This window comes from Hylobates moloch, unplaced genomic scaffold (genome assembly GCF_009828535.3).
Source record: "Hylobates moloch isolate HMO894 unplaced genomic scaffold, HMol_V3 SCAFFOLD_14, whole genome shotgun sequence".
Lineage (NCBI taxonomy): Eukaryota > Metazoa > Chordata > Mammalia > Primates > Hylobatidae > Hylobates > Hylobates moloch.
In genome coordinates, this window is record NW_026652289.1 from 81,938,940 (window position 1) to 81,966,750 (window position 27,811).

Below are 27,811 nucleotides of genomic sequence, written 5' to 3' on the forward strand. Positions count from 1 at the left end.
GGTGTTGTTTAATGTGTTCCTCTATTCTCTGTGTCCTGTAAAATAGTGGTTGTTTTTAGACATAGAGGCTTGATCAGATTCAGTTTGATTGGGCAAAAACTTTCATACATATTATTGTGTTGTTCTCTTGAGGCACATGATATCTGGTCATCTCTTTTTTGGTGATATTAGCAACAATTAATGATCATTGTCTAGATCTAGTAATTGATTAGAAGTTGCCAAATGGTGGTGTTCTAATTTCAACATTTCCTCTTCATTAGTTAGCTGGAATTCTTCTATGTAGAGACACTTTCCCTTAAGTATTTGGTTACCCTGAATATGGTTCATATAAGAAAAGCAGATTAAATGCTTGATTTCTTCTCTTTATTGAAAAATTTAAAAATTAATGAGTTGGCTAGGCACAGTGGCTCACGCCTCTAATCCCAGCACTTTGGGAGACCAAGACGGGTGGATCACAAGGTCAGGAGATCGAGACCATCCTGGCTAACACGGTGAAACCCTGTCTCTACTAAAAATACAAAAAATTAGCCAGGTGTGGTGGCAGGCGCCTGTAGTCCCGGCTACTCAGGAGGCTGAGGCGGGAGAATGGCGTGAACCCGAGGCGGAGCTTGCAGTGAGCCGAGATCACGCCACTGCACTCCAGCCTGGGCGACAGAGTAAGACTCCATCTCAAAAAAAAAAAAAAAAAAAAAAAAAATTAATGACAAAAACAAAATTCCCTGACAGCCTTTAGAAGATAACCGGTGAGGTTGTGTATGTTGTTGTTAGCACAGTTGGTGTGTTTTGTGTGTGTTACCATGATTATTGGTGCTCAAGTTTTCTATGGCCAACAGGAGCTTCTTTAGGTTGTTTTCTGAGTCCCGTCAATGTGAACCCAGTAGTCTTTGATTGTTTCCTTCCTTTCTGGTGTATTCCAGGATCATCTTAAATATTTCTTGCCCCAGGTCTGGAACCAGTTGGTTCTTCCTCCAAGGAGCCCTGTGAAATAACATTTAGAGACCGTAATCTGGGTAGTGTGGTTGCTCATTGCTGTAGATTTGGTGAGAGTGTATATGTCTATGTGGAAGGCAGCCTCCTAAATGACCCCCAGGGACCCTTGCCTCTTGGTATTCATGGCCGTGAGTCCTCCCCTCCCCTTGTGTGGGGGATGGACTTATAGACCCACTTCTATTGAATAGAATATGGCAGAAGCGATGGGATATGGCTTCCAAGATCAGGTTACAAAGAGATATGGCTTCTGTCTCAGCTTGCCCTTTCTTGTTCTCTCTTACTTGTTCCCTCTGAAGGAACCAAGCTAGCCTGGTGTGGTTGGCAGTTGCCCCATCCAGAGGCCCACGTGGCACAGGACTGAAGTCTCTGGCCAGCGGCCTGGTGAGAGAACTTGGAACTGGATGCCCCCCCTTCAGGCATTCAGATGGCTGCAGTACCACTTAGTACCTCGCTGCCTGTGACAGATGAGAGGTCCTGAGCCAGAGTCACCCAGCTGAGCCACACCCAGATTCCCGATCCACAGAAACTCTCGGATAATCCATGGTTGTTGTTTTGAGCCACTAAATTCCTGAGTAATTTGTTATGCAGCCAACAATAACTAACACACAACATATTTTTAATTTAAAATAACATCATGATTTCTAATGATGCTTTGTCAGGTTTATAGGTTCTAACATTTGTAGTTTCTTTTTCCTGTGCACCAAATTCCTGTTCTCAAGGACACCGGCATAATTTTGCATTGGTTTTATTCTGTTAACCTTACAACAGTCTCAGAATAACGATACCAAACACTGCCAAGGACACATGATTGTAGATACAGATTACAATTTATTTGCATTTACTGTTGTCTTTAGAATGCATCCCACAAGGGATGTACAGTCAAACAACTGTGTTTTAAAATATTTTGGAATAGATCACAACTGGATACACTTTAGATTCAGTTGTTTCATTTTTCTCTTAGTTATTTGGAATTTGCTTTTTCCATTTAATTTTGTTTTGTAATTATGTAAAATACTTATATGGTATGAAATTCAAATAAACAACACAGAGTGTATGCAAAGAGATCAGTTTCTTCCCCTATTTATCCCCCCACCTCCCAATTTCTTCCCTTCCACTATAGGTGACCATTTTGAGCATTTTACATATTTTTATTGTAAGCATATCTTCCCCTTTCTTAGGTAAATGGTAGTGGATTAGACGCCCGTATCTCCATCTTGCTTTCTTCACTTCACACTAAACCCTGGCAGTGATGCCACAGCTCTGTGCTGTTCACAGGAGCATGGAGAGGATGTTCTGCAGAACTCCACTGTGTGGATAGATGTCTCCTATTCAGGAGCATTTGGGTGGTTTCCAGGTTTTTGCTATTACAAATAGTGCTGCTGCAGTGAACCGCCTATGCATATGCTTTTTCCCGTTTTTGTCATCTAAAAAAAAATTTATTTATTATGCTTTTTCTGGGAAGTCATTCTCCCTGCTGCAAGGGTTAGGATCTGTCTTGGGCAACTCTGTGTGTTGTCTTGAGCTTGACTTTGACCTTCATTCCCTGACTCTCTGTTGTGGCTTCTCTTCCTCCCAGCATCCAGTGACTTAATCTTGCTCATTGGGTGTCTAAAGTTCAACACTGTGGAACCCCCAAATCCCTTTTATCAGTGACAAAGCCTGTGCTGCAGGCCCAGTTGTGGCCACTCCTTGGTGAATGTCCCATAAGTGTGGTTTTCAGATGGCGTCTTCTCTTCTCTTTCGTATCAGCCTTATAGGGTCACCTTCAGTGGGAGCTTCTCAAGGCACAGGCCCTGGCAGTAATGGAGAGTTGGGCCTGGAGGCCACGCCTTAGCTCTGCAGCAGAAGGTCTCACTTGAGACACCAGTTACACGACTCTGATACTCACGCACTCCTGCCTCCTCTCCTCACTCCAGACCCAGGGGGCACTCCAGGGGGGCAGGCTTTCCTGCTGATCTGGTGGCTCGCCTCCCCCCAGTCCTGTCCTGCCCCATTAGAGCTGCAGCCCCTCCTCCCAGTTGAGGCCAGTTCCTGTCTGCGCTTTGGAACCTCACAGGATCTGATGTCATTTGTTTCCTGTCCCTTTCACTCACCCCTTCACTGGCTTTTGATCACGTCTGCCCCACCCTGCATCTATCCAACCCCACCCCCTGGTCTACCTGCCCCTTTTCTTTCACAGCAGGAATCTGGGAGTGGCCGCCTCGTTGTCTGAACCTCCCCTGCACCTCTCAGCCCCCTCTCTGGCTCCTGCCCAACTCCTCTGAAACAGCTCTTTGAGGTCACGACTGACTTCCTTGACACTGTGCCCAATACACGAGGTCTCCTTGTAGTTGGCCTCCTGCTAGCATGGGTGCAGATGGGCAGGCCTCCCTTTCTAAGCCCCTTCTTTTCCTGGTACTTAGCAAAACAGAGTCCTGGGGCTTCGTCCTGCCCCCTTGCCCATGACCTTCCCTTGCAGACTCATCCGTGCCTGCAGCTTCACTTGGCACCTGCAGATGGTTCATTTCCAAATCTGTTTTTCTAACAGGGACTCCCGAGTCCAGCCGCCTACTAAGCGTCCAGGCTCCTGCCAGTAAACTTGCCTGGAATCCCCAACCCAAGCTCAGTCCTCTTCCAGGCACCCTTTCTCAGTGAGGGGCAGGTCTGTCCATTGAGCTGTGCAACCATTTTCTAGCCTCCTCATCCTCTCTCAGACTCCAGTCCAACTTCCCATCCTGTTGACGGACCCCTAAATCCCCATCTGTTGCTGTTTCTCTGTCTCCATCATCATCCTGGTCCACACCATCATCGCCACTCATGTGCTGGGACGGCTACAGTAGCCTCTCTCTCAGCTGCTCTCCCTTCTTCCTCTCTGCTGCCTGCCCCTCTGCCAGAGTTCATTTCTAAAGGAGTGGTTGGGCCACTTCCCTGATGGATACCCTGGAGTGACAGTCCTTATGGCCTGTCACCCGTGGCCCCAGGGTCCTCACATCTGGCCCGCGCTTCCTCCCCACCCTTGGTTTGTCTCAGCTGCTGGCCCATGCCCTGGGCCTCGGCAGTCCAGACATCCCATAGCTCTTGTAAGGTGTCATTGTCTCTGCACCCTAGGGCCTTTGCACCTGCTCCCGCCTCAGCCTGGAAAGCTTTCTCCTCCTTTTGCCTTTATGGCTTGTTGATTCTTTCTCCTCCTCCAGACCTCAGCTTAAACAGCAGCCACCCCCAAATTCCTCACCAGAGCAGCCTCCCCATCCCTTCCTTCCCGGGGCTATAGCCTCCCTCCTGAGCATTCACCACGGCCCATCCTGATGCATTTGTTCTGTGGCTGTGGGACTGATGTCAGCCTCACTGTGTAGCCTGTGAGCTGCATGTTTCTGTCTTAACACTGGTCTTTATACAGTGGGTTCAGAAATGCTGAGCACCTGAACTCATGACAGTGAACTTGGGCAAAGCCATGTGACCCACTTAGATGGTCCTTATTTGTAAAATTGGGACCCTGAGATTGCTTCATGGCATGGTTGAGGACTGGGTGGAACTGTACCATTGTTGCACAGAGGTCTGGTGTGTTGGGCATGAGGGCTGCACTCCAAGACTCCCTGCCTTTGCGGAGAGCAGCGGGCCTTATGGATGCACGCCCACACTCCCACGTACACCTGTGCTCCAGCTCCACCCAGCCACCTCCTCCCAGACCCCCAGGAGATACAGGGACAGGTCTTGGAGCTAATGAGACCCCCTGGGGACACACTGGTGCCTTAGAAGCCTCTGTCCACCACCCATGTCCAGGATAATTTTCTCCAAAGGTGGCAGGAGTGGAGACCCTCAGGCTTGAAGCTGTGGGACTCCCCTCCCCTTCCCTGTCCAGAGGGCCTAGGGTTTTCCTAAGTGGTGTTTCAAACAGAGGCTGCTTCTGGCAGGGGAGAACCCGGAGCGTCTTATTCTTCTCTAGACCGTGCAGATACACTGTGCATAAACCTATGTGAGTAAGATATACGTGTGAAAAGGAGAAATCACTCTCTGAGGGGACAAGATCTTTAAACCTGTATCTTGATTCTCTTGTCATTTTGTCTCCCTCTGGTGGTCTCAGCTTAGGGTCAGTGCAAGACTTGAGCAAAATAACAGCAATTTCTACCCAAACATGTAGGGCTAGCTGCTTTCATTTTCTAACGAAGCTGTTGGATTTGGGTTCTGCATTTCCTGCGGAAGTTGAGAGCTGTGCCCATGAATCTGATATACTCCCCACACCATGCCGCCCCCATTGGACTCTTCTCTGGGTCTGGGTTCTCCTCCCGTGGTGCGTGTGAGTGGGAGGCAGGATGCTGGGGCCACCTTGGATTCGATTGTTTCCCACTGAACAAAGGAGCGAGGCAGGCATGGAAGGCCCCCAGGCAGAGGTGTGTGGTGGCTGGAGTTGCAGCAAGGCCCTTGAGTGCTTCACTGGCCTCATCCTGGAAGCAGGCATCCGTGGGTGCCAGCGGTGACCCCCTGTCTGGGATGGGGCACCCTTCACACGCAGCAGTCTGTGCCCAGATGGGCCCCAGAGCTGGTGACGCTCACTTCAGGGGGAGACGAGGCCAGTCTTTCCTAAATCTACTCAAGGACCTGGGTTGACACGGAAATGTGAACCTCAGAAGGGTCTGGTGCGCTGACCAGGGCCACCCTGGGGGCTGGCGAGGGAGCAGCCAGGGGACAGCACCTGGGAAGGTAGGAGTCAGATTCCAAAGGGAAGGCTGGCCTCCCAGCCTCCCCAGGGCCTGGGGCCGACAGGGTGCCAGGCAGCTCCCGACACAGAGAGGACATAAGGACACTTGCCCAAGGCCCTGGTCACCTGCTGGGGCTGTGAGGCTGTGGTACCTGGGCCGCCTGGAAGAACCAGAGCTTTCCTGCAGAACAAAGTGACGCCATCTAGTGGTCAGTGAGAGCCACTGCATTGGGCCCCACTGGGTGACTGGGGCTTCACTGGGGGGTGCCTGTTGAGCCATGCTCACTGGGGACGGCAAGGTGGTGTGAGGTAGTAGAAACAGGCCTACCTCAGGCGCTGGGAGCCTTCCCAGCCCCACGGCCAGATGCCATAAAAGGGAGCCTAGGGCATGTCTGGTGAGCCCATGGCAGCCGGGGCTGTCATACACGCTGTCCAAGCCCCCCAGCTAGGCAGATGTGCATACTTCACTCTGAAGAAGCGCCAGGCTATGGTGGGGGTGCTGCATTGGGATAGATGGGTCCTGTTCCCTCTGTGGGGCTGCCTCTGATTCCCCTGGTGACAGGCCCCAGTGTACCCTCTGAGGGACAGGTGGGCAGGGGTTCCTCCCCTGCTACCACCCCTGAATCCTGCAGTCCCCCACATTGGTGCCTGCAGCCCTGCCCAGCTGGGAGAAGGTTTATCGGCTCCAGGGCAAGGGGTGAATGGAGGATATTTAAAAGCCGTGGGAGGACCCCATTGATAGAGGACTCAGGTACACAGGGGAGGGATAGGGGGGCCCTGTGGGGAGAGATGGCTGGGAGCACAGGTGATCCTCTGACCCCAGGGGCACGCATACCCACTACTGCCCAGGAAAGCAGGAAGGATGGCCAAGTGGGCTGGGCACTGAGGCGAAGCTCCCCACCTGGTCTGTCTGAGCAGGTGAGGGAGGGGCAGCCAGGAGTTCGAGGCAGTGGAGGGGTCTGGAATAACTCTTGCATGGAGGAAGAGTCTGAGCTTCCCAGAGAGATAGATGAGAGTTGTGAGGGTGTTTGGGGGGCATTTGGGGTCAGGAATTTATAATACATTTATCATGGCACTCATTTGCCCTTTTGGGCAGCTTTTTCCAGCCTCAGGTCCAGAGAAAACAGGTTGGAGATTTGCTGAACTCCTGTGAGCACATATACAGGACTGGGGTCAGGGAGCTGAGGATACTGGGCAGATGTTATTGAAGTGGTGGATGGCGGTGCCCAAGCTGGGCCAGTTGATGATTTTAGCAACGGAAGGGGTTAGAGGTGAGACCAGGGATCAGCTGGCTGAGGGAGGGAAGAGGTCAGGAGGTTGCTGGCGCGAGGGCTGGGGAAGTGCAGGTTGGCTGGGCCCGTGAACATGACACTGGAGGGACTCAGGGAGGGGCCAGCTGGAGCAGGAGGGGAGCCAGGAAGCCAGGGCCAAAATCCCCGACGAAAAGGGCTCTGGCCAGGAGGTGGGCAGTCGGGAGGGATAAGGCAGGTGACGTGGCCAACATGGGTCTGAGAGGACAGCCAAGCCACGGTCTAAGATAGGTCAGAGGTCGGCTGACTGCAGCCTCAATGGCAAATGCTCCTGGCCCCCTGATTTTGCATATAAAGTTTTCTTGCCACACAGCCACACCTCCTCTTTTACATATTGTCTACGGCTGCCTTTGAGCCTCAGGTACAACGGTGAATAGTTGCAACAGAGACCACAAAGCCTAAAACATGTACCATCTCCCCCTTTACAGGAAAGGTTTGCCCACCCCTAGCTGGAGCCTTATTGTCTGGCATAGGAGCCACTCAAGATTGGTTTGTGGGCAACGTGGACAGGACTTGGGGGTTGGTTGGATATGACTCTAACATGTAGCTCTTTATATTTCAATTAATTAAAATTACATACAAGGAATGGGTCCAGTCCTTCAGCTGCAGGAGCCTCAGTACCAGTGCTCAAAGCCACATGTGGGTAGCGGATGTATTGGACACTGCAGAGATAGAACCTTCCATTGTGGCTAGCCACAATGGTCTAGGGGCAGCAGATGGAACAAGCATGATGTTGCCAAGCCTGGGCCTGCGGTGTGATGGGTGTGAGGAGCTACACGGGTGTCCTGAGAGGCTACAGACAGGCAGGAGCCTCTCAGGACAGATGCACAGGGACAGGCCAAGGAGAAGCCCAGGGCACAGTTTCAGGTCACCAGCATGATTTCCGGGGCTGTGGGGAAGGCATGGAAAGTGCCGTCGTGTTTGGGATGTGAAGCCTTCTGGATTTGCAGCCTGTGATTGTCATCTTGAGTGACAGTCAACTGGAATGCTGGCATTGTCCTGACACTGTTTGTGCAGAGTTTTCTGGCCCAAGTGTTGATTTTGTTCAGTTACTTGCAGCACGGGATAGTGAGGGAAGTAGATCGGCCGCCGTGGCTGGCTGTATATCGCGATGGTTGGGCCCTTCTAGTTTGCCCTGCATCCTGGCTGCTGTGTTCCTTGTGCTGTGGCCAGGCATGCAAGTCCTTTGTTCAGGGGACTTCTACTCTAGGAAGACTCTGACTCTGTGCCCTCCTTCAGTTCCAGGGCCCTGCGAACCAGAAGACCTCATCGATGGGATCATCTTTGCTGCCAATTACCTGGGGTCCACCCAGCTGCTGTCGGAACGGAACCCTTCCAAAAACATCAGAATGATGCAAGCGCAGGAGGCCGTCAGTCGGGTCAAGGTAGAGGTGCTTCGAGGGCCCCTCGGGGATGCCCACACACTTTGGGGGGCACTAGCAGGAGGGAATGTGGCAGGGCGTAGGCCCTCTTCCAGCTCTGACTGCACAGCCCTCGGCACAGGGAGCAGGAGCGGCCTAGGTGCCGACGAGTCTGAGGCAGGCTTGCGCCTTGGCTGGGAGAAAGCTGGCTGGGCAAAAGCTGGCTGGGCAGAGGCAACAAGCTCCTTAACGAGAGGCCCACGGAATCCCAGAAATACAACCTTTAAAGATCATCATTCCAAAGCATTCTAGTCATAAAACAGTCCCAAATCCCAGTTCAACAGTATGTGTATTTTTAGTGCCATTCAGAGTGCTTCAAGAAAGGGTGAAAAATAAATGACGTTTTATTTAAATTCAGGACCTCAAGAAAAACTTTGACCTGCTTGTAGCTCTAAGTGCTCGTTGGATTGTCTGGTTTTGAACATTGGGTGAGGCCGGGCAAGGGGAAGATGAGGCCACATCAGCAAAACTAAATGGGGTCGGGAGGGAGGGGGCGCAGCCATCTGAGGTCTCAGCCGTCTGAGCAAAACAGGATCTGCAGAGGCCCGCCAGCCCAGGGGTGAGAAATGGTGGCAACCTCCTCCCCAGCCCTCACCGTACACAACCTCCTCTAACAGAAGCAGAGGAGCACCATGAGGCCATCCAGGGTGGGCAGGAGAAAGCCAGGTAACCCAGGGCAGTGCTGAGCTCTGCCAGCCAGTGCCCCTCAGCAGAGGCCCGGCCCTCCCACCCCAGACCCTTGCCTTGCCCCGCTGCCTGGAGCTCAGCTCGCCTTCCTGCCAGCTGATGGCATCTTTCCCGTCCTCTGTAGATGGGGTGGTTGGAAGTCATTTCTAGCACTCCAGGGACACCTGTGTGGGCTTCTCTTGGTCATTGTGTGTGCTTGAAGTGGGCAGTGGCTGTCCATCCGTCCCTACTGGGCTTTGCTAGGCACCAGGCCTGAGTGTGGGGGCGTCAACCGCCAGAGTGACATAACCTCACGCACCTTCCTTCTCTCCATGGCAACTTGTTTTTCTTTTCTCTTCCATGCTGTCAGAGGATGCAAAAGGCTGCTAAGATCAAGAAAAAAGCGGTGTGTAGGGCCTTGAGGCCCTGGGACAGTGTCGTTTGCTTGTGTTTCTGTGGCTTGTCCTGGGCGGTGGGGGCCGGGGGGTTCCCCTGGGGATCCAAATAATGTTGCAAAGCAGCTTTTCCTCTTCCCTTGGTAGGTGAATTTTAGATGTTTGTAAATGAAACTACAGACACTTCATTTTTTTAACCACCCATTTATGGAAGGATTTATTAGTTCCTCTTTCTTAGCATCTCCTGTGTACTGTATGGATAATGCTGTGATGTTCCTGTTTTACGTGGACATTTTAAATTGATATGACATTTAGTTGATGTGACAGCGTGGTGGAGTAGGGCCTGGGCCTCCTGTGCAGTATTACTGAATTTTTCTGATGGTTAAAGATTCCTTAAGCTTAATTTACTAAGTCAGGAGGGTGAGTAGCTCAGTTTGCCCATGTGGTGCTTTCTTTATTGGAAATGAGTTTTTGGGCTGGGTGCAGTGGCTCACACATGTAATCCCAGCACTTTGGGAGACAGAGGCAGGAGGATCATTTGAGCCTAGGAGTTTGAGACTGGCCTGGGCAACACAGTGAGACCCCTGTCTCCACAATTTTTTTTTTTTTAATTAGCTGGGCATAGTGGCACATGCCTGAAGTCCCAGCTGCCTGGGAAGCTGAAGTGGGAGGATCACTTGAGCCTGGGAGTTCGAGGCTGCAGTGATCCGTGTTTGCACCACTGCACTCCAGCCTGGGCAACAGAGTGAGACCCTATCTCTTAAAGAAAAAAAAAAAGAAACAAAGAAAATAAGTGTTGAAACAGTGGCAGACTTTTAAAAATGGGTTGATATTGAGGTCGGGCGCTGTGGCTCACGCCTGTAATCCCAGCACTTTGGGAGGCCGAGGCAGGCGGATCACCTGAGGTCGGGAGTTCGAGATCAGCCTGACCAACATGGAGAAACCCCGTCTCTACTAAAAATACAAAAAATTAGCCGGGCATGGTGGTGCATGCCTGTAATTCCAGCTGCTCGGGAGGCTGAGGCAGGAGAATCACCTGAACTCGGGAGGCAGAGGTTGCGGTGAGCTGAGATCGTGCCACTGCACTCCAGCCTGGGCAACAAGAGTGAAACTCCATCTCAAAAGAAAAAAAAAAAAAGGATTGACATTGAGTCATTTGTTTGTCACCTGGTCATTTAGTAAATGCTAGAGCTTTTCTAATCCTCCTCATACAGAAAATATCAAAATAGTTGGTGTCACAAGGCCTGGGGCAAACCCTGGGGACCTTGGCACTGGCTTGTTGCCCACTGTTTTCTTCTGTTTAAACAGCAGGAGATTTAGTTCCCCCTCCCTGCTTTGAAGTAATGCCATTTTCTGGCGCTTTGGCCAGAAGACCGCATGTGGGGACTCCCTCTTCTGCAGTGAGACTTTGGTCCACCTAGGACGTCTACTTGTTGCCCAGCAGCGTCTCGTTTGATTCTGCTTAGGAGCAGGAGAGGAAGGATCGCGCTCATGCTCCTCTTCCCGGGCTGATTTCCTCCGGGCAAGGCAGAATGTGCCACACATTGCAGACTTGCAGTTGGGGTGTGCTTTTCTCAAAAAAGAGGGGCCCTCGCTTGCAGCCTGCTAGTCCAGCTGGAGCAGGAAGTCCCTACGGACTGTCGCTGGCTTCTGGGACCTGCAGGTCCAGCAATCCTGTAGAGCCACTGTCGCCTCTAGAGGGCTTGGTACAGGCAGACCCAGCTCAAAAAGGCCTCTGCGGCCAGTCAGGTGGCTGCCTGATTATATTTAATTACGGTTTGTTCTTCCTTTTTGGAAAGTGGGATGCTCAGTGTCATTGCTAAAGGTCCCTTTCCTGGCCTGGCCACAGCCATGGGGATGACTGCAGGTCATGCCCCCCATCCGCAGACGTGCCGAGGCCCACCCTGTGGCCTGTTCTCTGGTGTCTGTAGGATCTGTACTGTTGACACCCTTCCTTCTTCCTCCAAGGAGGATGACGAGTGTCCTCTCCCTGCCCTGTTACTGATGGGTTTTCCTCTGGAGCCTGGGTGGCTTCAGGCTGCCCCTCTTCTCCCATCCAGGGATCCCAGCCTCAGATTTCCTCCACAATTGTCACTAATGCCAAGGTCCACCTGCAACTTTTCTCACTTAGTTCTGGCTTGACCTACTTTTTAGCAAGAGGTTTGAGCCACAATCCATGAATAAAACCTTTAAATGCATGCTGATGCTGAATCTAACCCAATTTTAAAAAACAGAGAAAAAGTTCCTCCGCGGCTGCAGATTGTCAGCTGCACTGCTTTCAACTCCTTTCTCTTTCTAATGAGTTAAAAGCAAAGAAAGCCCAAAAGACCCTTTCCCTTGAAAATTGAGCTAAAATACACATTCATTATTACAATACCGGGCCTCTCTACAACTCAAAATTCTTGAGGAATTGTCAGCAGGGAAATTTCTTATTTCAGATTTTCTAGTGAATAATTAAATCATAGTTTCTGCTGTTTTGAAATGGAAGATAGACCACCCTGGGCTCCCCAGTGACCATGGAGAATTATTCACCTCGGTGGGCAAACCAATAGAACTTGAAATTCATTGCCACTGTGCAGTGGTAATTAGGATTCTTACAAATGTAAAAACCAATTAAAGGCTATCCTAGTTTGGGGCAGACCCTGAAGAGTTCACTCAGCTCAGAAGAGCCCATGAAACCCGTCTCACAGCCATATGCCAGGCATACTACAGTGGCTACAGGTGACGAATTAGGCCATTTGTGTGGCACCTCTCTTGGCTTCTCTCTGTTGCTGTGAGGACAGCACTCAGGCCAGCCCCAGGGCTCAGTCCCCCAAGGCCGCTGTGGGGTGGACATGGTGGTGACTGTTTAAATCAGAAGGAAAGGCTGACATTTTCATTCAGCTTCTCTGACAACGTCTTCCCCATTTCTTAAGGATACTTAGAATCCCAAATCCAGGAAATGTAACCTGAGTCTGTAAATTCCACAGGGGTCAGCCAGAGGGCCTTGCTTGCCACTGACGGGAGGGGCTGTGATGACAGACCCAGGCGTCCCGCCCCATCTCAGTCAAGCTCCTGGGGGCTGGCCCTCCTCCCTCCCGGGTGCCTCTTGCAGACTGCCTGGAGAACTCACACTTAGCTAGATGATGCATGTGGCCAGTGTCGTGCAGGTAGATTTCTGATGGCCAGCAGCATTTCCTTCTACGTGGACTCTGCGTAATTGTTAAAATTGCCGAGCCTTCCTTCGAGTTAATACTTTTTACACTGACAGATAAAATTCTTTGTATTTGCTATGTACAACATAACATTTTGGAGTATATACACATTGTGAAATGACTCTATCTAGCTAATTAACATGTGCATTACATCACAGAGTTACAATTTTTGTAATGAGAACACTACATTCACTATCTTAACAATTTTTAAGAATATGAAATATTACTAACAGTAGTCACCATGATGCACAATATATCTCTTGAACTCATTTCTCCTGTCTAGCAGGAGCTTTGAGTCCGTGGACCAGTACTTCCTGCTTCACTCCTTTGCCCCAGTCCCTGGTAACCACCATTCAGCTGTCTACTTCTGTGAGATCGACATTTGTAGCTTCCACCTGAGTGAGATCGTGCAGTATTTATCTTTCTGTGCCTGGCTGGTTTCACTTCACAGCATGTCCTCTAGGTCATCCATGTGTTGGAAATGACGTGGCTTTTTCTTTGTGAAGGCTGAGTAGGCTTCCAGTGTGTCTGCGCGCCACATTTCTTTATCCATTCATCATGAATGGACTTTGGGTTGATCCCATGTCTTGGCTGTTGTGGATAGTGGAGTGCAGGTGTCTCCTAGACACGCTGATTTCACTTCCTTTGGAAATATGCCCAGCAGTGGGATTGCTGGATCACGTGGTGGTTGTAGTTTGAATTTTTGGAGGAACCGCCATTCTATTCTCCACAGTGGCTGCACTAATTCACCCCCTCCCACAGTGTACCAGGGTTCCCTTTTCTCCACCCCATGCCAGTGCTTCTTATCTTTTATCTTTTTCATAAGAGCCATTCTGACAGATATGAAATGATATATTGTTGTGGTTTTAATTTGGATTTATCTGGTGATTAGGGATGTTGAGCATTTTGTCATAATGCTATTTGCATGTCGTCTATTCCGAGTTGGTTTTTGGACTTTAACGATATCCACTGTCCTTTCTTAGAATTCTGAGGGGGACGCCCAGACGCTGACAGAAGTGGACCTCTTCATTTCCACCCAGAGGATCAAGGTTTTAAATGCAGACACGCAGGTAAGCGTTTAAGACAGTTGTTCAAAATCAGATAAACTCCTAAGTTCGACTCCTTCTTGTCCCACGGTATAGGCCCTGGTTCTCAGCAGCTTCTCTCCTGTGCCCTCTGCTCCCATCAACCCAAGGCCCACAGCCAGGGCTGCGGGATGACCAAGGAGTGCACAGCAGGTAGCAGTCGTACTGGTGTCACCCCAGGGCTCTGCGGGCGGGAGGTGGGTGGGAAGACCTGCTGGGCTACCTGGGCCCTCCCCTGCTCCCCACTCCCAGGGATCCTGACCTCTGGGGACAGAGGAGGCAGCAGCCTCCACTATGTGGCTTACACTGCAGCCCACCACTCCCAACCCATCGCTGTGCACTTACCACCCTCCAGGCCCTCACATACCCTGATATGGGCACAGTGGCGCCCTTCCTCATCACATGTCTGTCCTGTGTCCAGGCTTGCGCCTTGTCCCACTGATGTTTGTGTCCTGAACCCCCCTACCCTGGAACCAGCCCCCTCCTGGAGCCTGGCGCTTGGTGATAACTCAGGGAGACAGGTGCCAGGGCTCAGGCACTGGGCTTGCAACACTTCACAGACTTGGACTCCATTTTCTAATCTTTTGTGGGCAAACCATCTGGACTAGATTCCCCCCAACCCTTCGAGCCCCATGCCTCACCACCCACCTGTGCTGGGGGTCCCCAAGACCACCACAGCCTGGATGGTTTCGGAGGACTGACAGGACTCAATGCACTCACAGCTGAGATTTATTTCAGCAGATGGCCCCAGAGCAGAATCAGCAAAGCGGGTGCAGGCTTCCAGAGCCCTCCCCGCAGTCACACAGGACACACTGAACTCCCTGGCAAGGGGCTGTGACAACAGAATGAAGTTGTGTCTACCAGGGAAGCTCATAGACACTCAGCCCAAGGTGTTTACTGGGAGCTGGTCACACAGGCACCCTCTGCCTGGCAGCTACCAATATTCCAGACTCCCAGAGGGAAAAGAGGTGTCCAGCCTAGACCACGTTGTTTGCACAAATGGTTTAGGCAAAAGGAACCATGTTTGTCAGTTTGGGTGCTGGGAACCCTCCTGAGATCCACGTTCCCAGATGCCAGAGAGGGCCAGCCTTGCAGGTGGGCCTTTCTGGGGACAGCTGCCAGGCCTGCCCCGGTAACTCTTCTTGCCAGTGTACATGGAGGGTGCCACACCCGGGGTGGGAGGATGGGCCTGGGGGTTGAAGCTGGGCTCCATCCTCATGAGCTGTATAGCCTTAAACAAGTTCCTGAACATCTCTGAACCTCCTAATACCCACAGCCCCAGCTGAAAGAGTAACTCTTCCACTGGATCCTGTGAAGGAGAGATGAGAAATCTCCTAGGCTGGCCCAGTTCAGGGTTCACTCCACTGGCCCCTTCTCCCTTCCTTTCCTTTCCCTCCTGGATCTTTGGATTCTGAACAGGGCATGCAAATTAAAGCTGTTGGGGCAGAGGAGCTGGAGAGGAGGGAACAGGTGAGAGAGACTGGGAAGGCCAAAGTAGCCAGTCAGGGCAGGAGAGCAGATGCGGCCATGTTGGTAGGCAGCCTCTGTCTGTGAGGAGGAGGAGGGATCTGCCATTGATAGGAGCTGGGGAAGAAACGTGTTTCTGACACCTGGGGATTGATTCAGGCATTTATGACAGTGACAGAAATCAGGAGATGCTGAAGAGCCACTCCAGCTGTTTCCTTTCAGCGTCCCTCCCTGGAAGGTGACTCTTATGGTTATGAAACAGCCTCATGGCTTTGGCCAGAAAAAAAATCAGCAGCTGAGACAAAGGTGAAGCAGCATCCACTGCAAAGTGGATTCTGTGAGGAAGAAATGAGGTGCAGAGGTTGCAGAAACATTCGAGTTTCTTTTGTTAACAGAGGACAAAAGCATAAAAGGCCAGTGGATTAGTTTTTTTGAGCTTTGTGTGCAGTCTTGTTAGGTAGGGGTTGTGGGCAAGATGCTGGCTGGAGATTCTTGTCCGAGGACAAAAAACCATCAAGAGTCATGGGCCTGCCAGAGGCCGAGGGAATTGAAGTCAGGTGGGCTACCTTGGTGTCTCTTGACCCAGGCCCAGGCTGTTTGGGCTCCCTGGGAAGAGCTCATTGAGTGACAAACATTGACCTTGATGCTTTCCTCTTCTGCACGGCAGGAAGGCCAGGCCAGGCCACTCCTGGGCCCATAGGAGAGCACCTCGTTCAGAAGGGACCCTTCTCCAGAGCCATGGGTGGCCTCTCACCCGGAGCGTATGGGTTTCACTATATGGCAAGCCCCTGCTCCAGCAGAGACAGCCCGAGAGCTCACCTGACATCACACCTCCCTGGGTTCTGCACAGTCCATTTTGGAAGCTGGGACTGAGATGAAGGCAGAGTGACTTTGACTGTAAATCATTACCCTAAAACGCTCTGTTAACTAGGGCCGTGGTTCTCAACCAGTGTGATTTTTGTCCCCCAGGGGACACTTAGCAATGGCTGGAAATAATTTTCGTTCTCACACTTGGGAAGGGGGAGGTGCTACTGGCATCTCCTGGGGAGAGGCTTGGAATGCTCCTAACACCTTGCAGTTCACGTGACAGCCCTCCACAATAAAGAATGATCCGGCCTCAAATGTCAGGAGAATCAGGGTTGTGAAACCCAAATAATTGGAGTGCCTTTTTTTTTTTTTTGAGATGGAGTTTTGCTCTTGTTGCTCAGGCTGGAGTGCAGTGGTGCAATCTCGGCTTGATGCTACCTCTGCCTTCCCGGTTCAAGCGATTCTCCTGCCTCAGCCTCCTGAGTATCTGGGATTACAGGCACCCGCCACCACGCCCAACTATTTTTTATTTTTAGTAGAGATGCGGTTTCACCATGTTTGCCAGGCTGGTCTTGAACTCCTGACCTCAGGTGATCCGCCTGCCTCGGCCTCCCAAAGTGCTAGGATTACAGGCTTGAGCCACCGCGCCCGGCCCTGGAGTGCTTTTCAATGGCTTGTCCCAGTAGTGTTCCCTGATGTGGCGACATCTCCCTTCTGACAGGAGACCATGATGGACCACGCCTTGCGTACCATCTCCTACATCGCTGACATTGGGAACATTGTGGTGCTGATGGCCAGACGCCGCATGCCCCGGTCAGCCTCTCAGGACTGCATCGAGACCACGCCTGGGGCCCAGGAAGGCAAGAAGCAGTATAAGATGATCTGCCACGTGTTCGAGTCGGAGGATGTAAGTAAGCCCTTGCCAGGGCACTCCCCTCCCAAAGTTCACAGCCCAGGGCGGCTCCAGAATCCAGGCGCTGTGGAAACCACCCTCAGGTGGAAAGCCTCCTCCGTGCCGTTATTGACGTTTCCTGTGGATCAGTGATCTTTGCATACTCTCTGGGTTTGCAAAGATAGTGAACAGTCTTATTCTACTTCTTGAAATAGGTTCTTCAGGAGCTGTTTATAAATTGAGCCATGGTTAAATATACGAGGGAGCTATTTGAAGAAATCCCTTTACAAAACATTTTCTCTACTCAAAATGAAGTTAATCTTTGCGTAACTTTTGTTATTAAAATGCAAATTTTCGCATGGCGCTGGCATGCTGTATAAAGAAGGCACATCTGCACATGAGGCTTAGTTCTGCCTTTGCGTGTGGTATGTCTTCCGAGCAAGTAAAAAGTGATTCTGAAGTATAAGATACCAGAGACTCAGGAAAAGATCACACGCCCTTTGGCTCCCTCCTTGGGCTGGAGAAGAGCATTGTTTTTAGCCTGGAGGGGGACAGAGGGGCTGAGGAAGGAGCAGCAGGGCGGAGAGGGGAACTCAGAGAGGAACTGTCCTTCCTGGAGGCTGATCTTACTCAGACCAGCAGGGGGCGCTGATGGTGAGCCCGTTTTGTGGCTGTTGCCAGAGTGAAATTTTAAAAAATGATCTATGGCTGGGCACAGTAGCTCATGTCTGTAATCCCAACACTTTTGGGAGGCCGAGGTGGGTGGATCACCTGAGGTCAGGAGTTCAAAACCAGCCTGGCCAACATTGTGAAACCCCATCGCTACTAAAGATACAAAAAATTAGCCAAGCGTGGTGGTGTGTGCCTGTAATCCCAGCTACTTGGGAGGCTGAGGCAGGAGAATTGCCTGAACCTGGGAGGTGGAGGTTGCAGTGAGCTGAGATCACGCCATTGCATTCCAGCCTGGGCGACAAGAGTGAAACTCCGTCTCAGGAAAAAAAAAAAAAACAAAACAAAAAAAGATACATACTTCATGGGCAGTTGGCCAGGGCGTTCTTTTTCATAAGGACTTGAGGGTGTCTCAGGGACCTGGGCAATAGGGAATGGTCCCCATATTGTCATGATCCTTACATACAGCATGGAAACTGAAGACAGGGTGCAAACCTGTGGCTGGCGCAGTCACCTTCTTTCTAAGAAGTTGGGTCCACTTGAAATGCTTCCGCACAATGGCAGATTTACAGGAGGGAGAGAGCATTTCAACAGCGCACTCACACATTCCTTCCATCCCTTGAAACCTGGATGGGCATTTCTGTGTGACTGAGACTGAGGATGTCTGAGAGACCTGGCATGGGGGGTGGGCCACAGGTACTGGCGGAATGAGGCCAGGAGCAGGCCCGGTGGCGAAGGGTGGCGGTCAACTGGTGAGAGTTTCCGATGGGCACTGAGAGCTTCCAGGTGCAGCCAATGCGGAGGGTTAAAGCCAGGGGATGCCGTATTGGGTACATGAGGCGAGGCTGAGAGGCAGGGTAGATGAGGCCTCAGGGTGGTCCTGCTCGCACAGCAGCCTCCAGGTCCCCACCTCTCCAGCGCCTGCAGGCTCTGCCCGCAGCCCACCTACAGGAGGCCGCTTGAGCCCTTGGGTGGGGCCTGGGTTGCGCTCCTGGCCTCACAGCAGTGAATGCCCACAGGCTTGGCTGCGAGCTGGGGCCGGCAGGGCGACCCCTTCTCTGAAGTGCCAGCCGCAGAGAGAGCCCCCTGAACTCCACACCTCCCAGGAGGCAGCCGGGACCCGGCGTGGAGTGACAGGGAGGCGGCGGCTGGCGGCACACCAGCGGCCTGGATAACGCCTGAAGGAGGCGCAGCCCCGCGGAGCCGGCTCCCTGGGCTTGCAGCTTCTGCGGGGGCGGAGAATGTCGTCCAAAGGGAGGAAGAATGGGGGTGGCCCGAGGGAGCCCAAGTTGAGTCCAAGGGCTGTGGGTGGTGGAGCTGGTCTTCCAGGGCTCCCGTGCTCTCAGGCCGCCCTTCCCAGCCAGGTGGCCTCGTCAGGCGGAGACAGAAGCAGAGGCCTGGGGACAGCCCTCCGCTCCTCCCGGAGGCCCGACCCTCTCCTGCGCGGGCGCTGCCCCGGCCCTCCCGCCGAGCCCCATCAGCTCACCAACTCCGCAGGCCAGCCCGGCGGCGCCATCTGGCGGTCCCCGGGCGTCGCGCCTCCAGCCGGGTCTGGCCGCGGAAGAGATGCTGGGCGTGGGAACCGGCAAGTCCTGGAAACCGCTTAGGGCCCGTTAGGGAGGGCAGTTCCACGCCTGCTGGAGGGTAGGCCGCCTGCTGCGCGCTTCGAATCCGGCCCAGCTTGCCTTTCCCAATGCATTCACTCATCTGCTGCTCTTACATTCTGCCACGTGGAGAGTGGGAAGGGAATTGAGGCCAAAGCCCTTGTTTTCACTTGTTTTGGGATCCTGTTGAGTAGGGGTTTGCTGGGGGGGGGGCCGTGCAGAACCCCCTTGAGGGCAGTTGAGGAGGCAGGTGAGGAGCAGGACAGCGCATAAGGAGGGCTCACACAGCCCAGTGCCTGGCAGGAGGCCCCGCTGTGGGCTGAGGCGTCACCGAGGCCGCCAAGAGCCCCTCCGCGCTCCCGGGGCTGCACAGCTGCCAGCCTGCTTGGCGACCTCCGGGAGCTCAGTACAGCTCTCTCTCACCTCCCACTGTCTCCTGTCTGCGCACCAGCAGGCGGCCGGCCAGGCCCTGAGTGCTGTGTCAATGTTCAGGTCTGCCATGTCAGAGTCGATGATGTCCACTGAAGCAGCTCAGCGGAAGTAGAAAGAAGCGATGTGCTCCATGGGGCCTGTGTAGAGTCCTAGGTCTCATGTCTTGCAGGCCCGGCCTGGCACAGCCACACATCCCTAGAAGAGCAGCCAGGCACACCCTCTGCTTCTAGTGGGCACTGGGTTCTGCTGCTACCGATAAATACATGCAGGGTAGACAACTAGCAGCACGATGCTCCCGGGAAACCAATGAAAGTCCATTTTCGGCATCAGATGAGTGGAAAGGAAATACAGATGGGGCCAGGTGCAGTGGCTCACACCTGCAATGCCAACGCTTTGGGAGGCCAAGGCAGGAGGATCACTTATGTCCAGAAGTTTGAGACCAGCCTGGGCAATATGGCAAGACCCCTGTCTCTACAAGAAAACTTTTTTTAATTAGCTGGATGTGGTTGTGCTCACCTACATTCCCACTCCAGTCTGGGCAACAGAGCCATATCTCATCTCAAAAGAAAAAAAAAGCAACAAAAATATGACATGTAGTAAATAATTCATTGTTATCCCAGACTTTCTTTGAAACAGCTTTGACCTGGAGCATCTGGGCCATGCCACCGCTTAGGCAGGGACAGTCAGGAGTAGACCCTTTGGGGTTCAGGGCAACACTGGGGTTCGCTCACAGTGGAATGCTGGTGGGAGACAGCCTTCATCAGATGAGGGAGGGCCCCCAGTTTCTTTCTTGTTCTTCTAAGCCCGAGCAAGGGCCCCCTTGAAGGCTTAACGGGTGCATCCTGCACCCAGCCCTGCCGCAGCCCCCTGCTGAGGAGGCTGCGGGGAGCCTGTGCCACGTGCCTGTCTCCAGCGGGCCTGCCCTCTGCACAGGCCCAGCTCATCGCCCAGTCCATCGGCCAGGCCTTCAGCGTGGCCTACCAGGAGTTCCTGCGAGCCAATGGCATCAACCCCGAAGACTTGAGCCAGAAGGAGTACAGCGACATCATCAACACCCAGGAGATGTACAACGATGACCTCATCCACTTCTCAAACTCGGAGAACTGCAAGGAGGTAAGCCACACCCACCGGCCTCAGGGAGGCCGCATTTGCCAGCTTCTGCTCCCTGAGCTCCTGCAGAGCGAGCCTTCCCGGGGTCCTCACGCACACCCTTGCCTTCCTATCAGACTCGAGTATGGCCCAGAATGTGCACCTCGCTCCTGCCTTCCAGCTGAGCACTTGAGTGTGAAATGAGGTGTTTGTAACAAAGAAGCTGATTACAGTCAGCTTTAATGACCTCGAAAATGCACCTTTTAATGCTGCTATTATCATCAACCAGCGCTCAGCACCCAGGAGGTTTTCTGAAAAGCATGTGGCATCTCTAAAGGGAGCTTGGGGACTCTGGCAGGGGAGGCTGGAAGCCACCAGTAGCAGAGGCCTTAGCTAGTCCCAGTGGCTTCCCCCAGGAGACTTTGGAAAGTTGTTATGGGCAGAGGAGCAAATTCCCTGGGGATGGCCCATACCTGGACTGTTTGATAAATGGCTGAATGATTCTGTCTGGTGTGGATGAGTGGATGGTCTCTGCTGCTTGTTGAATGGGTGAATGCGTGATCCTGGTTTCTTGCTGAAGACATTCCAGGCAGTTTCTGAGACAGTGACCTTTGAGAGGAAATAAAAGTAGAAGGACTTTTCCAACAAGAATGAAGGCCAGGGGCAGGGTATGGGTATGGGAGTCTGAGAACATTCCTCTGGCCTGTGTGGGTGTGGTGGGGTGGAAGGAGCAGGAACCAGGACACTGGAGCCCTGCTTGGGGTGGGAAGGTCAATGTTGGGCATGGGTGGGGATGGGGTCAATGCCAGGCATGGGTGGGGATAGGGGGTCTGTGCTTCCAGGTTCCCAGGATTGCTGGGTAGACCCCAGGAAGGTGTGGGAGCCAGAGTGGGTGAGGCTGGGGGTGGGTGGGCAGGGCTCCCAGCCCAAGACCTCTCCTGGCTGAGATGAGCCAGCCTTGGATCCCAGGGCAGGGCGGGATGTGCCAGGACAGGGTCAGCCTCATCCTCCTGTGGGTCCTTGGCAGAGGCCCCGGTCCCTGCTGCCAGCCCCTCTCACACTGCTGATCCCTTTGCAGCTGCAGCTGGAGAAGCACAAGGGCGAGATCCTGGGCGTGGTGGTGGTGGAGTCGGGCTGGGGCTCCATCCTGCCCACGGTGATCCTGGCCAACATGATGAATGGCGGCCCGGCCGCCCGCTCGGGGAAGCTGAGCATCGGGGACCAGATCATGTCCATCAATGGCACCAGCCTGGTGGGGCTGCCCCTCGCCACCTGCCAAGGCATCATCAAGGTGGGCACACTGGGACCCTCCAACCAGGGGTCGCCTCAGCCCTGCCTCACTTGATCCCCACTTTGCTGCAATCCCCACTTCACCCATGGGGAAACTGAGGCCCAGGGAGATCCACCCGGTGACGGGTCGATGATGGCATCAAAATTTGAACTCAAGACCATTCCCCATGTCTGAATCAGAGGTAGACCCGGGCTGCCCTGGGGTGGGAGGGGAGGGGTTGTCTGAACCCCGTACCGAGCCATGTGACTGGGCAAGGGCCCAAGAACCAGTGAGTATAGGGTGCCCAGCTTATCCTGCTCTGCCTGGGACTTTGCCAGGTTAGCACTGAAAGTCCCGCTTCGGGGAAACCCCCTCAGTGCTCTTGGGCCGGGGAGGTGTGGCACCCTGCATGGGTTGGGTGCTGGGACGCAGGTTCCCTTAAGTAAGGAGGCCACCCTGACCATCAGACTCGTGAGCTTGCAGCTTTGGGAGGTGCTGCCTGTCACTGGGAGGGGTCAGGCAGAAGGGTCACCGGCACGTGGGGTGGGGGCCTTCACACTGGCCTCCTGCGAAGGAGTGGGCTCTGCCTGCTGCTGGCGGCTCCTGTGACCCAGCTGTGGCCTGGCCCCCAGCCCTCTGTGGCATGTTCCTCCCCACCCTGCTGTGGTCTTGGTGCTGGAGGGAGCGCCTTCCTCCTCTTTGTTCAGCATGAGAGATGAAGGGCACTCCCCAGGCCAGAGCATCCCATAGACTGCTCTAGGAGCTGGCCTGGCAGAGCTTCTGTCCGTTGGGCAGCCGCACAGAGAGACACGGGATAGGCCTCCACCAGTGGCACCAGAGGGCTCAGCAGCTGAGGCCCCCCTCCCAGGGCTGCAGCTCCCAGGTGGAGGCTTGGGTTCCTCCCTGTGCCTCCTCACCCCCACCGGACCCCGGCGGCCTGGCACACCCGCTGACAATTGCGTCCTCACAGAGATTTGCTGTGCGGTCACTCCCTGCCCTGCAGGAGGTCCATCCTTGGAGGGCATTGGGTTTTGAGGAAGGTGTCCCCACATCCTTCCATAGGAAGCTCTCCCGAATTCGGCAGGATGATGGCCCCCTCGACACCCTGAGGGTGACCTGGTGCTGGGCTCATTGGTTCTGCCCGGTGGCACTCAGAGCCTGGGCTCGCTCCCGCAGCGGCTCATCTTCCCCAGGGCAGAGGCACCCTGAGCATGGTGGGACAGAGGGCGCAGTGCCGCCCTGGAAACCTGGCAGCCCTGGTAAGGGCCAGGGCGAGGCTCCTCCCCGCTGCACAGAGGGGCTACTGAGGCTGAGAGGGGACTGCCTGCCTCACCCAGTGTGTGTTCTCACTGCCCCCGGCCTCAACCCTGCCAGCCTCACTCATCCTGGGTCGGACTTGATGTCTAAGGCCCAGCCTGTGACTCCTGTCCCCGTGCTCTGCAGGGCCTGAAGAACCAGACACAGGTGAAGCTCAACATTGTCAGCTGTCCCCCGGTCACCACGGTCCTCATCAAGCGGCCAGACCTCAAGTACCAGCTGGGCTTCAGCGTGCAGAATGGAATTGTAAGTTCCCCCTCCTGCCCTGGGCCACCACCACTGCTGCAGGGCCCAGGGAGGGGGAGCAGCTCCTGTCCAATGGGGCAGGCTATGTCTGGCAGCCTGGTAGGACCTGGCCCGTGGGTGCAGCTGCCCACAGCCAGGCCACCCGGGGCAGGAACTTTCCAGGGCTCTCCGGAAGGTCCTGGGTAGAAGGGGAGGGCCAGGGCATGGCTGTGGATTGGGCCCCTCCAGCCTTTCCCAGGCTCCCTTGTCCCCATGGTGGTTGTCCCCTGCTTTAGAGGGAGGGCAGCAGACTTCACCAGCCACTGTAGCTTGGACACAACCAATTGTGGCATCACTTACTGTGTTCAACAAACAGATGTTCACTCGTTCATTCATTCATGTACTCATCATTCGCTTGTTCACTCAGCCGTTCAGCAGACATTTGTGAAATACCTGCTCTGTGAAGTACCTGCTCTGTGTTAGGCTTTGTGCCGGGCAGTGGGAAGGCAGGAGTGCTGCCTGGAGGAGGTGATGCTGGGCTTGAGTTAGTGTGGTTCTGCCCAAAAACCTGTACCAGTTCCCCAGGCCAAAGTTCTTTAGCCCAGAGTTTCCACCCTCTCATTGACCTGCATTTGAGTGGCCTGAATTCTTTTTCCTTTGTTTTTCCTCCTGCAAAAGACCCAGAGGGCAGAGATGTGGCCACTAAGTGGAGTAAAGAAGAAAAGGGCTGGTAATACCCAAATTGTTTAAACCAGCCCTGGGTATGAAGGAGCCCAGGAGGAGAGACACTGCGGGCTGGAGTGGGAGTGATGTGGAGATGATGGGGAGGGTGTGTGCCCATCCACAGCCAGAGAGGAAAGACAGTGGGAGAACATTCTAGAAGGACTACCAAATCTTCTCCATTGTTTTCTGGTGAAGCAGCGTGGAGGGGTATACCCACCGTCAGGGTAGAGTCCCAGGGCTTGGGCTCAGGGCCCATCTCTGACCCTGCTGTGTCAGAGCAAATTTGCTGCTATAAAAAAGGTTTTGCAAATCTCCATATACTGAGAGCTTATTGCTTATTCATGCTGCAGTCTAATTTGCAGTGGGGGTGGTGGGGGTGAGCTCCACTCCACAAAGCCACTCAGGGGCCCAGGCTCTGCCTTCAGCTGGGCTTTGGCATTCCCAACTGGGTGCTCTGTGTCTGGCTGGCACTGCAGGAAGAGAGGCAGCTCAGAAGACCTTGTGAAGGTTTTCAGGGCCAGGGCAGAAGTGGCCCTTGTCATTTCTGCCCACAGCCCACTGGCCAGATAGCTCAGCCACAGACCCATGGGAGGCTGGGAAGGGGGGGCCAGCCGGTCCCCAGAACGAAGAGGGACAGGGGCATCGCCAGTGTCAGCCATACCTTCCCTGCTGTGTGACCCTTGGCAAGTCACTTACGCTCACTGGATTCCCCTCAAAAGGTGCTTGTGAAGATCAGCTGAGAAAATCCATGAAGTACCCCAGGCTATCCAAGGTGGGCCCGCTGGTCCTAGTCTCTGCCAAGGAGGAGGCCCGGTGGCCCCTGGACCTGGCACAGGTGCCAGGACGGGTTGTCTGCACCCCACTTGGGACTTCTGTCCAGGACAGTGTGCCTGCCGCAGGAGCTGGCCAGCTGGTGGTCTGGCCTGGTCCGGCTCTGCCTGACTGCTCTGCATACACGTGACCTGGGCACAAGCAGTTGCCCCAGCTAATTTGGGGGCTCTGCAGAGAATCAGCTGGGGCCCTGTCTGCAGCTGCTGTGAGCACTTTGTGGATGGGCATGGCTGGGCCCCAGGGAGGAGGGCTGGGACAGCCTTCTGGGCTCCTGCACCCCCGACCATCACCAGGCCCTGCCTGTGTGCCTCCCACCCCAGCACTGGGGACAGTGGAGGAAGCTGGGGACTGACAGCCCTGCAGCCCTCACGAGAAGCCCTGCTGTGCAGAGCCTGGGGCGCTGTGTGGTGTCCCCAGGGCTGCCCCTGCTTGGCCAAACCTGGTGACCACACTGCCTTTGCCTCCTGAGTGGCACTGGGGAGCTGCTTGTCCTGTTCCTGCACCCCCTTGCCCAGCCTAGGAGGCAGGTGGGCCTGGGTTGGTGGCCAGTGCTGCTCACTGACAGCCCTGTCGCTGTGAGCCCTGCAGGAGAGGCTGGCTTTCCCCACCATGGAGTGGCCTGAGGGCTGCCTACTCTTAGGGCCTGTGAATATAGCACTGCCCAGGATGAGTTTGATGCCCCCTCAGTCTGCTGGTCTCCCCCAAACCATAACCCCTTGAGGAGCGCAGGAACTGGAGAAGCTGGGGCACACAGAGGTTTGGTGACTTGCCCCAGGTCACACAGCCATGTGGAGCACTGGTGGGGAGAAGGGGAGAAGAGATGATGAAGGGGAGGACTCTGGTTTGTGTTTTGTGGGGGCTAAATTAACATGAATGGGAAAGGAGGGGACAGCCTGGAGCAGCCCAGCCAAGCCCAGGTGCAGGGTTCTGTGCCTTCCTTCCCAGAGAGCTGGAGAGTGCAATGGGCAGGTGTGAAGCCAGGGCGGAGGGCAGCGGACAGGTACCAGGGCTCTCTCCAGCTGCCTTCTGGGGCAGCTGCAGAGGGGTCTGGAGCAGCTCCCAAAGATGGGGCAATGTGGGTCCGAGTGGCCAGGAAGCTGAGGGTGGTGGTGCAGACGGGGGTTTCTCAGAAGATCAGGGGGTGCAGGGTTGAGGGCAGCAGCAGACTTGCGGGGCCTGCAGTGAGGAAGGGGTCATGTGCAATTCTGAAGACAAAATCTCCGGGGTGGCAATACAAAAGAGAGGGGCCACCCACTGCTTGGTGTCTCTGCCCGGGGTCCGGGGTCTGAGTTCCGGAGTGATGGAGGGGGCCAAGCGTCTGTGAAACTTGGGGGGTGGTCTGGGTCACGACTGGGGACGAGGAGGGTCTGAAGGTCCCAGCCCTGCTCGTGGATGCGCTGTTGTTCCACCCTCTGGCCTCTGCCTCCCTGTCTGTGAAATGGGGTCCCACTTCCTTGAGGCCCCAGTGCTCAGGATGTAGGGGAGAGGCTGGCAGCTGAGGGGAGCGGCAAATGCTGGCTCTCAGGGGCTTTCTCCAGGATACAGGACAGCTCACCCTGAGAGTGCCAGGGAGGGTTAGATGAAGCAAATGAATCGGCACGGTTATGATCCATCTCCCCAGTGATCCAGAAAATGGCATGCAGGCGGCCATACAGATCACTCACCATCTCTGAGTAGCTCGGCTGCCTGGCGGTAAACACCGGGCCCTTCAGGCCCCCAGGTGCGGACCCCACCCTCTGCACCTGCTCCTCTGCACCTGCTCCATGAGTGCCCGTGGTCATGGTGAGGGTTGAGGGTAGGAGCTGGCTGTCCCCGTTTGGCCCTCTGTGCACCTAGACACAGAGGCTGTCACAGCACCTGCCACGTGTGCCCCTGCAGGCCAGGGCTCATCCACCCCAGGGCCATGTCCAGGCATCTGCCTGGCTGAGGTGCACTGGGGCTCCACTGCCCAGCTGGGGCCTCCAGGGAGCGATGAGCCTGCGATAACGTTCAGGAGACCCGAGGGTGCTGGCTACTCTGGTCCAAGCCCCTCATCCCTCACAGCGTGCTCAGGATGGGACCTGCAGTCCCAAGGGCCCTGGCCTCTACTTTCAGGAGCCTGGAACCCCGGGCTTCTGCTGCCCCCGGCCCTGCAGCAGTGGGGCGCTTCCCTTGGTGTCACCTCTCTGGGCACCCCCATCCCCACCATGCCCAATGAAGCGCTCACCAGTGTCCTCCCGTCCTTGCCAGGCCCTTCGCCTGAAGTCCTGTCTCCAGCTGGCCTGGGGCAGCCACTCGGCACCTTGTATCCCGGGGAGCTGGTGGGCAGGGACTGGGGGTCCCCTCAGCCTCCACGTACCCGGCCACCTGGGGAGCATGTGCAGGCGCTGGAGGATACCTGGCTAGGAGTCTATCAGCTCCTGCCCCGACCTGCAGCAATTCTCCCCGATGACCACAGAAACATTCCCTGTGGCAGGTGGCAGTGCTTAGCACCCAGAGCGAGCAGTCAGATGAGATATGGGCCTGCTGCAGAAATCTGGGTGCTGGTGTGTAGGAGAGGGGGAGGCCCCCTCACAGTTGTCTGTGTCTGCACATGTGTGTGTGCATGCATGTGTGTTTGGGACAGGTGAGTCTGTGCTTCTCCCATCCCAGGTCACTCGCCTCCTTCCAGGGCTCAGCACAGTCTCCTTTCTCCAGGATAAGAGGGCCCCAGGGTGGCGAAAGAGCTGCCTTGCAGTATGGAATCTGCCTCTCCCCACCCCCTTCTCTT

The 27,811-nt window shown here is 54.5% G+C and overlaps 1 protein-coding gene across 9 annotated transcripts in view; it reads left to right on the forward strand.

Moving 5' to 3' along the window:
• The window catches only part of APBA2 (amyloid beta precursor protein binding family A member 2), a 237,897-nt gene that overhangs the window by 204,722 nt on the left and 5,364 nt on the right, over positions 1–27,811 (forward strand). For 7 of the 9 annotated variants that reach the window (XM_032175896.1, XM_058428014.1, XM_058428013.1 and 4 more), the window contains 7 exons: positions 8,215–8,360; positions 9,433–9,468; positions 13,635–13,721; positions 16,732–16,917; positions 20,541–20,720; positions 21,775–21,987; positions 23,410–23,529. In XM_032175896.1, the coding sequence (XP_032031787.1) occupies positions 8,215–8,360; positions 9,433–9,468; positions 13,635–13,721; positions 16,732–16,917; positions 20,541–20,720; positions 21,775–21,987; positions 23,410–23,529 (968 nt within the window). The remainder of the gene's footprint in view (positions 1–8,214; positions 8,361–9,432; positions 9,469–13,634; positions 13,722–16,731; positions 16,918–20,540; positions 20,721–21,774; positions 21,988–23,409; positions 23,530–27,811) is intronic. The other 2 variants (XM_032175897.1, XM_058428019.1) reach the window with 1 other exon arrangement.